The following is a 12,500-nucleotide window of genomic DNA, read 5'->3' on the forward strand; positions in this document are numbered from 1 at the left end:
ATCTAATGCCTTCACAGTCACACAGTCCTTCAGTGCCACATCGGTGTCACTGTCTCTGTGATCACATGTGCTACATTAAATACACACACAGACCCAGATACATGGACTACACAGATACAGCACTTCAGCACTTTCAGAGAAAGATTTAGTTCTTCTCAACAGCAGGAGAAAAATCAGCCAGGTAACATGATGAGTAGTCATGCAAATGTCTTTTTAAAAAGATTCAAGTTGATTTACAAGCACAAGTAAACTACATCCATTTGAACTGTGATCCTGCAATATCTCACTACATGTTGTAATGCTTTGCACTTTTTAAAGAGAACAGGAGAGCAGTTCACACATGATGTGAAACTAAATGGTTCCCAGCATGCACCTCTCCTACTGTGAAGCTACAGGCAGAGAGCTGCCAGGACAGTCTCAAGCAGAGACACAAGGCAGACCATGAATCTACATCAATGACATTTATCTGACGCTTTTATCTAAAGCAACTTACAATTATGACTGAACACATCTTGTGTAATTGAGGGTTAAGGTTCTTGCTCAGGGACCCAACAGTGGAAACTTGGCAGTGGTGGGATTTGAACTGGCAACCTTCTGATAACTAGTCCAGTACCTTCACCACTGAGACACCACTGCCACTCATCAACTGTAGAGTTGCATTCACTGCATGTGTGGGCCTGTTTCATCTTTCAGGAAGAGATGACCATGCTGCCCCATCATGGCAGAGCATTGTCTGGAGGTGTCACTGCCCCGGACATGTGTATGAGCCTGAACGCGTGAGCAGTGTGCTTGCAACAGCAAACTGCTTAGCATGAACTCACGATCAAAAGTGCAGTAGATCAAAGTCTAAATATCACCCTGGTACTTGGTAACGGGACTGCAGGAGTCAATCCTATTGTATGTGCGTTGCATGCGTTATCATGGCCATCCATCTGTCCACATATCTATATGTTTTTATTTATTAAACATACCTGATTTTCAGACACCTAACGTCCTTACATCTCCACCTTACCTTTCCATCTCATATCTCCACCTCACATCTCCACCTCAGACATGTCCAGGTCTGAACCCAGAAATGTGACCACGTGAGTGTAGTAACCATGAGTGTGTAGTAACCATGGCACCCACTGAAGCTCTGCTACAGCTGCTGACTGACTGTAGTGTGAGTGATTGTTTCTGAGTGATTGTTTATGTATTTTTGTTGTAACACACCTCACACTCAGCCCATCACTAGGCTGGTCGCCATGGGCTCCAGAACCTGCAGTGTTTTCATCTTTTTGTTATTTGATGATATTTTTTGCTTGCTGTTGCTCGCCGTTGTTTGAGTGTGTGATCATCCTGGTTAAGGACGAGTGACCTGGTGGGTGACCTGACCCTCAGTGACCCGACCCTCGGTGACCCGACCCTCAGTGACCCGTGCTGCACATCCTGTATGATCAGGAAGACAGACAGTATGTGAGAAGTAAACCCTGCAGGTTTTATCAGATACTGAATGACTGTTATCTGAAACACAGCCCTTTTGAAATACAGGCTCTGACCTAACTGCTGCAAACTGGAGCCGTAAGAGCTAAGCCTAACAACCCAGGCTGCAGTGGATGGGGCCACTGCTGAGGGGCACGCCCCTGCCATCTAAGCCACACCTCTGCCTCTCTCCTAATAGACAGTTGCCTCTGAGTTGATTTCACCCATTAATTTGGTTTGTCTCTTGTTAGGAGCCTCTTTGTAAAGTGCTCTTGTCTTTTTGTCACTGCCATTTGGTTCATTTGCCCTGACTGCTCTCACACTTCACATCCTTTTGTATTTGTTTTCCAGTGCTGGTAATTGGTCCCTTTTAAAAAGCACATGGCAGGGGTTCTGGGAAAACGCTGTTTCTAGTTTGTTGGCATGTCTGTAAATGTGTGTTTTTTGTATATTTCTGAGTGTGTGAGAAGTAAAATAAAATAAAAAAAATAAAACGCAAAATAAATGTAACTGTGTGTATATATAATTTGTGTGTGTGTGTGTGTGTGTGTGTGTGTGTGTGTGTGTGTGTGTGTGTGTGAATATTTGAGCAGAAAAACATAAACAGTGACATCTTTTATATCAGTAACCTTTTCAGGAGAATACATGCCTCTGTTTGTGGGTATGTGCATGCCTGTATGAGTGTGTGTTTCTCTGTGGAAGTGTGTGGGAATGTTTGTGCAAATGTGTGTGCATGTTTGCATTTGCTGTAGTCAGAATGCATGTACGCACGCACAAACATGCCCACACACACACACACACACACACACACACACACACACACACACAATGACTCACTGAGTAACAGACACCCTCCTCAGAAACAGCTTGGTTCTCTCTGGGCATAAAAGCCATTAGCTGCTCTGGCTGAGGCTGAAGATGATGATGGCTGTGAGCTGCTCGTGAGGATGATGAGGGTCCATGAAGATGAAGCAAAATGAGTTCAGTCTCTCATTTGTTGGGAAGTGAGCAGAGAGTGGCAGTGAAGTCTGGTTTGTGTGTGTGTGTGTGTGTGTGTGTGTGTGTGTGTGTGTGTGTGTGTGTGTGTGTGTGTGTGTGTGTATAAATATATAAAAATTCCCCACTCATCTTCCTCTTTTTCCTTCAAGTTTGCGTCCTCTACCTGAGGTCTGGGAGTTTGAGGGTCCTGTGTAGTATCTTAGCTGTTCCCAGGACTGCACTCCTGATGTTACTATTAGTCAGGGTCACTACATCTATCACTCTGGCCCTCTTCTGCTGTTTGTCCATCACTAAGATGTCCAGTTGTTTAGCCATTACCATCTTGTCTGTCTGTAGCTGGACGTCCCACAGGATCTCAGCTTGGTCATTCTCCACCACCTTTAGTGGAGTATCCTACTTTGACCTTGGAACTTCCAGCCCATACTCAGCACAGATGTTTCTGTACACTATTCCAGCCACTTGGTTATGGTGTTCCACATTCACTCTGCCTGATAGCATCTTGCATCCCGCTGTTATGTGCTGGATTGTCTCATCTTTGCACAGCCTGCGTCTGGGGTCCTGTCTGGTGTGGTAGATCCTAGCCTCTATTGATCTGGTATTCAGCACTTGTTTCTGTACTGCCATGATTATAACCTCTGTGGTGTCTTTCAGTCCACCCCTTTGCAGCCATTGGTAGGATTTCTCCATATTAGACACTTCCACTATCTTCTGGTGGTACATACCGTGCAGAGGTTTTTCCTCCCATTATGGTTCCTGTTCCTCCTCAGGATTCTGTTGTCTGAGGTTTTCACTAAGCACTTAATCACTTGGGTTCATCTTCCTGGTGTTCTCCTGGATCTTGGTTGTTTCACCCTGGATTGTGGCTCTGACCCTCACTAGTCCTCGTGCCCCCACCTTCCTCTTACAGTCTCAGAGTGCTGGATTTGGTGAGTCTGACCTCGTGCTGCTTCTCTACTGAGAGCATACTCTGGATGGCTCAGGGCTGTTTATTCTACAGCTTGTTGTGTGTCTCAGGTACCTTTACCGCACTTTTCTGCATTTCTGGCTGACATCTCATCTTGGCCTCCAGTCTCCTTCTCCATGGAGGATTCTGCTCCTTGGTGGTGTTTATCTTGTAGTCAAGCATCTCAACCATCACTGTTGTTGTGGAGTATATCAGCTGGTTGGTCTCAGTGAGGGATTCAGCTTCTTCACTTGGTGTTGGTCGTCTGGATCTTCAGTCTGTCTGGTGTTGAGCTTGGTGCATGGACTCATTGGGTCCCAATTTTGGGGTGTGAGGATCAAATTGCCATAGCATTTGTGTTGTACCTTGATGATCTCTATTTGTGACAGCAGTAACCAGTTTGAGACGTTGGAACAGTGAGCTACCAGTTGTTTATGTGTTAGTCTAGATGATGGGTTTGGAAGCATCCACAGTTCCCACAACCTCTGCACTTTGGAGATATCTAACACACCTAATGGAAAATACTGTGTAGAGCCTGAGTAATTTCATGTATACGCTCAAAATTGTTCACTTTATTGGACAAGACCCTGGTGAATCAGGAAATGTAGAGCATAACTGAAAATGAATCTCCACCATCCAAATACACATTATACACCCCCAAAATAATTATGAATGATCATTGTGCTGTATGTACAATTTCAGATAACTAGTGTTAAAGTGAACAAGTATAAATCATTCAAAAATGATCTTAAAACTGGAGGTGCATGTAGGGGTTTTTAATGAGGTAGGCAGGCAGTGTTAGGGCCCTTACCTAAAGGACCCTGGGAACACCCTGGTCAGGATTTGAACCCCCGGCAGTTATTTATTTATTTAACCCAACACAAACAGCGGTGAAGTTTCATGTCATCTGTTTCAAAATGAAAGTATTTTTTAAAAAATGTTGGAATTTGACAAGAGAGATTTGCGTGGAACTGAAACCTGGTTTGAATGGCAGCTTTGGCCCAGTTGAATGAGAAACATTTTTTGCAATTGTGGAGTTTCTAAAGAGCATTCCTTTCAGTCTTTTCCCTCTTTCTCTCATCCTGCTCCTCCCCTCCTTCTCCAACCTTTCTTCTCCAGGTCTCTCACCAGATGAGCGCTCTCACCTTCTACCCCTACGAGCAGCCCGTGGTGGACTACTGCCACGCCCACCAGCCCCTGCGTCTCAACATGAGCTATGAGGGGCCGCCACAGGTCCTGGGTGACCTGCCTCTCCGGGAGAGGAGCACCGTCCAGACTGTGGCCCTCCCTGCTGTGCCCCCCTCCAACTCAGGCACCATCGGGCCGCCCCCATCACTCGGAGTCCCCGCACAGGGCCCCGGAATCCCTTACCCCAGCACCGAACGCTCCAGGAACTACCCCTCCACCGAGCGCCCCACCGGCACCCTGACCTTTGGACGCTAAGCCTCGCCAGGCCAGGTGGAGGTAAGATGCAGAGCTCGGGTGGAGGACCAGGTCCTGCTGTCACTGATCCAGGAGGACTGAAACTCTGTGGAGGTCAGAGAAGGGTGTCCTGCTCCTCCTGGGAACAGAGAAAGCAAAAACAAATGAAAAGCCCCGAAAGTGATGGGGTGGGTGTTGGGGGGCGCTGAGATTTCTGTGCTCAACACACTCCCATTCCACTTGGCTACATGTACAGGGAGACGGGATTTCATTCTTGTTTTTCTATTCACATATTTCTTTGTCTTTTTTGTCTGACACTAATGCAGCTTTTCTTCATACTGCTCAATGGCGAATTAAAAGCCACCATGACATGCATGGCGCGTTAAACATCGCTTTGGCTTCTACTCTGTGTCCTCTTCACACCAACACAACAGGATGTCTCCTTCGAAGAGCTAATAATGGCAGCTCACTCCCGCTGCGTGGAGAATGAAAAGGAATGTGCAATAAACATGTTTTTTTTCTGCGAAGCAGGAGTAAAGTCCAGGGAGAGACAAGGGCAACATGTGAGGAAAGAAGCGAAACAAATTAATGTTTAGCAGAGTGCAAAAGACCTCTGGCTGTTATTCTCATTTATGTTACCAGCCGGTGATTATAAATAGTGTCAACTGTTTGATTTAAAAGATGTCTGTCTGGACATTAGCCTATCAAACCGAATGGAACTGAAATAGCTCTGGTCTCCTGACACTGTAAAAGTTTTAATTAAAGTCTGAGAGGCCAGATCTTTGTGCTCAGCTCTGGGTCTCCATGCTGAGCTATTGCAGTGTGCACATGTACCAAAGATCAGGTGTTCCTTTAGATGGATGTAAAGTGCAAGTTCCTCATATGAGTGGTAGCAAACCTCCAAGCCTACAGAGCTCATACACAGTAAAGCCCAGACTCCGAACATCCAGGCAAATAGGTCAGCTGCCAGCGACTGAACAAGAGGAGGAGAATCGGCTTGAAAAAAAATCTTAGGTCTTTCTTCATTAAATGTGTCAAGACAGGTGTGTGTGCATGTGTGTGTGTGTGTGTGTGTGTGTGTGTTTCCCCAGAGTCTGTTTGCAGGTATAGCCATTCTTCCCTAAAAGGTTGTTTTGAGTCATCTTTAAACCAGAAACCATTGCACCAATTATCTGCTGACACTCACTGTAACAAGGTAAAAATCTCTAATGAGGAAAAAAGCCAAAAACTTTCAGCAGGAAGAGGTAAAGAAACTGAACATGCCATCCTTTACTGGAACCTACAGAGCACGTGCTTCACCTCACTCCATTCAGTCGGGACAAAGAAGAAGAAAAGAATTAAAAAGTTCTATTGGACATGAACTGTTACCTCAGAAAAATCCCAGTGCTTGGGTGATGTGTAGAGACCTTGTGCCCGCAGGGTCTAACCACGCAGTCTGAACCCAAAAGGCTTGTGATGTGTTTTCCAGCAGTTCTGAGGTCACAGAATCTTTGGATATGTTTAAATGCAGTTTACATGTATCTCCTGTTCCGATACTTTGCTAAGTTGCTCCTGTGTGCTGCAACGTGTGATGTAGAGAAGTCCTGTTCCAGCCTCCAGCACTGACCACGCACTCAGCTGCCAGTGATTCACATTCTTCTCTGTATGTTTGTTTTTATAAACTGTAAATGGACTCACAACATAAAGAAAGAATCCTGGGAAAACTGCCTGTAAGCCTGGATGTGTCCCTGTGCGTTTGGACTCAGCATGGATGCGGCTGTCATACCTCACTCAGTTCTGGTGTGAGTTTCCTAGATTGGTTTTGGGGTTGTTGTTTTTTTTCAACACCTTTCAGATTTGATCCGGTCAGACGCCAAAGCTCCAGGAGCGAAGCCACGGGCCCGTGTCTCTCCAGAGCCACTGCTGCAGAGAAAGAGAGAGCAAAAACACCACTCTGCCACATGGACTTAACGCAATCTCAAACATGCAAACAGGGGGAGATGTGACTCAGCAGATAGGGAAAAAGATGACTCAGCAGATAGGGAAAAAAATGACTCGGCAAGATAGGGGAAGAGGTGACTCAGCCACCCTAAAAGAGACAAAGACTCCAAGAAATATGTTTTCAGACACTGATGAATTAACACACAGATTTATGAGGACATGTTTATTTTGTAAATAAAGAGAAAAAAGTAATTTGCTTCTCCTGACATGTGCACACACACACACACAAGCTGTTGCTCTGCAGAGACTGATCTTAGAACAGCTTCCAGAGAGACATTTTGAGATGAATATTTTTCTACTTGTTCCTCAGTTTCCATGTCATGGTGTTCATTGCTGAGTCATTGTAAAGATTTAAGAGTTTATTATTTTAATGTTTCTCATTGTGTCCACACCCTGGTTTCAAACGGGGAACATGAGCACTGTATAGCCAGGGGTTACACAGCCACTAACCACCCCACCCCACGCCACGCCCCGCCCCACCCCCCCTTGCTGGGTTTTGCAGTCCTGGCAATATACAAGAGACACAAAAAAAGAAGAAAGCAGAAGTATCTGTTCAGGCGTGGCTTGTGTTGTGTTCCAAACCTCCATTTATGATGTATGACCTGTTTGTGGATATTATTGTAAATGGCCGTGAACGTTACACTCCAGTGCAGTGCTTAAAAAACACCAAAAAAACACCATAAAACCTCCCCATTCCAACCACATAAATGCCAGTGTGTACAACACCAACCACATACAGCCTTTCTGCAGTGTGTAAAGCACCAAAAAACCAACATGCTAGCAGATGTTTTGTGAGATTCGGGATAGTTTCTGTGCCGACCATCAAAGCCTCTCAGACTGACTGTGTTCACTGATCCCAGACTGCTTAAACAAACGTCTTCTCCTCTACAGCCTGAGCTTAAAGGAGAAGATTCTGGTTATTCCCAAATATATCTCACTAGGGTTAAGGGTGGGGTTATTCCCAAATATATCCCACTAGGGTTAAGGGTGGAGTTATTCCCAAATATATCCCACTAGCTGCTGAGAGCTGTTCTTCAGGTCCTTTTTATGGGAAAGCAAGAATATTGTGAAGGATTGTGACAAACACACTTTGGGGTTTTGAATTTTATTAGTTTTTGAGGGTTTTTTTTGTCTTTGTTACTTTTGTCAGATGCCACTGAGGTCATAGTCACTCAGGAGGTGGGTTGGTTTATAAAGTAAAGCTTCTTATGTTTGATGTAATGATATTTCCAGCATGACTCCGGCTCTGTGGGCCAGTCAGGTGTTAGCAGAGTGACAGGCTGCATCCAGTCAGTCCCGTTGTGATTGTCTGGGTCCCCAGCTGGAGTTCAGTTGTTCCTTCCTGGAATAAGTTAATTAGTGCAGGACATTTTAAACAGGCTCAAACTGTCCTTTTACAGTCCAGAACAGTGTGGATAAGGAGGCATAAACATTGTAACTGTCCTTCTTCCAGTAAGGTGTATATGTGTACACACACACACACACACACACACACACACACACACAATGCAGCTTAACATGGAGGTGGCTGGGAGGGGGTTCCAGAGGGGCAGCTGATCTCAGAACAGCTTCCAGAGAGACAGGGTCCTGACACTGTGAAGTTATCAGAGGAGATGTGATGGAAAAAGAGGCAGAAGAATCAAACAAGATGAGAATGTTTCTGTTGGCCAATTTATTTCTAGAACAGAAAACCTTATAGTACAGGTAAAGCTAAGGAAAATAAATAGTGCATTAACACACACACACACACACACGAACGAACACACATCCAGAAGCACAGAAGCAGGAACAGTGTGATCTCTTACCTGCAGGTCTGCACATGGCTGATGGACAGGGTAAGTGGGATTGGTACTGTTACAGCAGGGACCAGCCTGGGGGACCAACATGGGGGATCAGCTGGGGCCACTACAGGGTCCACACCTTCACCACCATTTCTTTCTATTTACAGCAAGTCTCAGCAGTCCTGCTTTAGTGATGAGACCACGGGATAGAATTTCTATTAGACACAATCACCTGGTGGTACAATATAATAATAATAATCATCATAATGATCACAACAATGGGAAGAGAAATAGATTTACAGTGGCTGACAAGGGCAAAATAGAGGGGAATAAAGATGCTGTTCTTAATAATAAAATTCCATAAGTTGACTCTGGCTGATAGTCCCACTCACAGCTCAGTGCTAGAGCACTGCACATGTGCTGAGTCGGGGGCTTCCTTCAGCCGGCGAATAACTGCGATCTGTCACAGCCAGGAGGCAAGAACCAAACCAAGAGTCCAACAAAGTCACACTTGAACCGCAATCCCTCCCTTAGTTTCTGTCTTTTTTGCATCATTCACTGTGTACAATTTGCCACTATGTGAAAACTGATATATAAGGAAGGCACAGGGCAGGAGGTCGTGTCCAAGCATATGACACATCACATTCCTACCCAAAACGCATCAGGTTGGCATAAAAACCACCAATGAAAACCTGCCCTGTGAGATCTCTAAAATAGATGCCTTAAACAGCATATAGGAGATTTCCCTTACAAAACACAACATGTAAGAAAACGCCAGGGATGCATCATTTTGTGAACGTGAGCAGATGTGATGAATTATGCAGCGCTTGGACTAATGGCTCATGCAGTTTGGGATCTGTAGTTTTAGCTCATTTCTCCTGCAATCAATCACGTTAAGGTAGGGGCAGAAGAGGACGAAAAGCAATATGGTTCCCCCTTTCTTATGATATTATTATATTAGTAGTCTCTCCTGCGTTGCAAACAACTCTGCACCATCCTCCCACACTCATGAATCTCTGGGGAGTATCTGGGTTTTCTGGTTTCGTCTGGTCTGAGGTGGAGTGAGGTTGGTGTCTGCAGGATGTAAATATGCACTACATCTTCTCAAATCCTTCTGTTTGTTGTTGGTTTTGTCTTTAGTCCTATTTTTTGTCTGTTTGCAGATCAAACCTTTTTTTGTGAAGACTTGCTTCAAATGCAAAACTATGGTTCTTCTTTGAGTATATTATTGTCAGAAAAATAAACGTTTTGTAAAAATTTTGATGATGAAATCAGAAATAAAGTAATTTAAAGGTCTAATGTATGAAATGCATGTGTGAGTTTCAGCTCATTTGGGACAAACAGACCACAACCAGAGTCAAGCATGTGAATACCACAGTGTGACGGTATCACATTAATACATGGATTCTACAGTTTGATGGTATCACATTGAATTCTACATAATGATTTAAAGTCTGTAACTTCCATGTAATTTGCAAAGCATCAATTAAATGTCCTTAGTTCACACTCTTTGGGTGAAGATTTAAGGGGTTGGATAAAAATCTGTTCTATTCTTTTAGTTTGCATGAGTCTAAAAAGTATTGAAATTGCAGAGAACTTAAAGAGAAGCTTGTAAAACAAAGTTAATAATCCAACACAGACTCAGACGAGTTCACAGCTGCACTTTACGATGAACATTGAGTCACTGCCATAGAGTACTGTACTCTCTCTCTCTCTCTCTTTCTCTCTTTTTCCTTCTCCCTCTCCCTCTCTTTCTCTCTCTCTCTCCCCCTCTCTCATATCTCAGCTCCACTATCTGTCCTGGCATGGGTATTTGAGTCCAAGGTTCCACTGCAGAAATACAAACATGGGTGTAGAAAATGATCAGCATGCGATGGCCCAACGTGCGCCCCCACAGGTGTGGAGGGAACACCACCATTGGACACCAGGCAGTATGAACAGACAGCCGCTCCTCTGAGGGTGTGAGGTATCAATCTGTGGGTTCTGTGTTGGTTCTGTGTTGGCTGCACAAACACTGGTTTTAATCATGTTTCTGCAGTCTAATATTACCAGTAGATTTCTAGAGGAGAACCCATGTCTGTACCACAGCATAAAATTAAATAAAAAAAAGAATAAGAAAACAAACTCACAGCAGTGCTAGACTACGTTGGTATTTTAAGACGAAGTGACAGCCTCATATGCTGACTGGGCCGAGCCCAGACTAACCTTTCATGCTCCCCTTGGCAGATGCTGTAGGGTGTGTGGTTCTCCTCCCAGGTCACCAGCCTCATCGTTATTCTGAACAACTCATCTTTGCCCTTTACAGCAGTGTGGTGACTGCGCTCCTGTACAAAGACTGGGAAGTACTGGGGGCAGGCCTTACAGAATGACTGATACTGACTAATGACCAAGGCTTTCTCAGTGAATATATTTCTATACTTGAAAAGATGTCCAACTTGGCGCATGAATGTGAGAATGACAAAGCCTAACAAAGACTTCAAAAGTCATGCAGCTTAAGTCTGGCAATTTCTGAACCTTCCTGAACCTGCCTGAACATGCCAGACCAATAATATCCAACCACATACTCACCTTCCCTAACCCTAGTCATGGTACTCTGCTCATATTGACTTGATGTGCCACAACAATCCACACCTAGATAATGTAGCTTAATCTAGTTAAACCTGAGTTAACAGCTAATCAGAAGTCTAGTTAAAGCTATGAGCTAGCAGCCAATCATAAGTCAATTAAAGCAATGAGCTAACAGCCAATCAGAACTCTAGTTAAAACTATGAGCTAACAGCCAATCAGAAGTCTAGTTAAAGGTATGCACTAGCTGCCATATCTGTGAACTGCAGGTAAAGTGCAGCTCTTTTAATGACATCTGTCTGCTCATAATTCTAAGACCATCATACAGCAGAAACTCCAGCTGAGTTTTTTAAAAAGTGCTTAATTCAAAGCTACATAATCCTTTTGTCTCATATAAACTTCCAAACCACTATAAAACCTCTGTGCTATAACAAAAATGAAAAAAACTAAAAAACAAAACACACACAATCTATTATTCCACCAGTGACGATTTGCAGAGAAGAAAAGTATGATGAAATATTTAATATAAACGAGGATCCAATTTAACTAACAAGGGAGACTAACACAATGGCTAAAACAAACACAACACATGTGGGACCACCAAGGCAAACCAAAACAGCAAAGGAGTAAATGTAATATAACAACAGAGATGATGGCAAATAGGCCAAACAGAAACAATATGGAAAGGACAGTAACCAACAACTAGATATAATAAACAAATTAACACGGAATAACAAGAAACCAATAACGAGCAGGGAATGAAGCAAAGGGGTGGAACTGGACAAACCAAAATAAGGAAGCACATGGAAGTAAAACACAGAAGAAAACAGGAAAACAGAAAAAATGTAAAAACAAAAACAAAAACAGAGCACAACAAACCAGGGTTAGGGGGGTGATCGTGACACCAACAATCCCAGCCATAACCCTAACCTTAACCCTAACCTTAACCCTAACTCTAACCCTTAACCTACCAATCCCAGTCATAAACCTAATCCTAACCTTAACCCTAACTCTAACCCTTAATTTACCAATCCCAGTCATAACCCTAATCCTAAATTTAACCCTAAACCCTAACCCTTAACCTACCAATCCCAATCATAAACCTAACCCTAACCTTAACCCTAACTCTAACCCAAATCCAAACTTCCATTTTTTTCTAACCTGTTTGATGTGGGCGTGTCTTTATTGCCTCCCCTGTTGTCCCCATTAGCTTCTGGTTGCCTCTTCTGCTTATTCCTGTGTGAGTCTTGGTTGTGTGTGAGTTTTGTTCCTGTGTGAGTCTTGGTTGTGTGTGAGTTTTGTTTCTGTGTGAATCTTGGTTCTGTGTGTGAGTCTTTTTTAAAGACTCC

At 43.9% G+C, this 12,500-nt stretch overlaps 1 protein-coding gene across 1 annotated transcript in view; it reads left to right on the forward strand.

The window, feature by feature from the left end:
- LOC113587411 (leucine-rich repeat transmembrane neuronal protein 4) overlaps window positions 1-7,233 on the forward strand; it is a 91,375-nt gene extending 84,142 nt beyond the window's left edge. Inside the window, exon 3 of the mRNA XM_027026065.2 lies at window positions 4,523-7,233. Coding sequence (XP_026881866.2) covers window positions 4,523-4,846 — 324 coding nt within the window. The 3' untranslated portion in view covers window positions 4,847-7,233. The remainder of the gene's footprint in view (window positions 1-4,522) is intronic.
- Window positions 7,234-12,500: the final 5,267 nt, after the last annotated feature.

Source organism: Electrophorus electricus, chromosome 17, assembly GCF_013358815.1.
Source record: "Electrophorus electricus isolate fEleEle1 chromosome 17, fEleEle1.pri, whole genome shotgun sequence".
NCBI lineage: Eukaryota > Metazoa > Chordata > Actinopteri > Gymnotiformes > Gymnotidae > Electrophorus > Electrophorus electricus.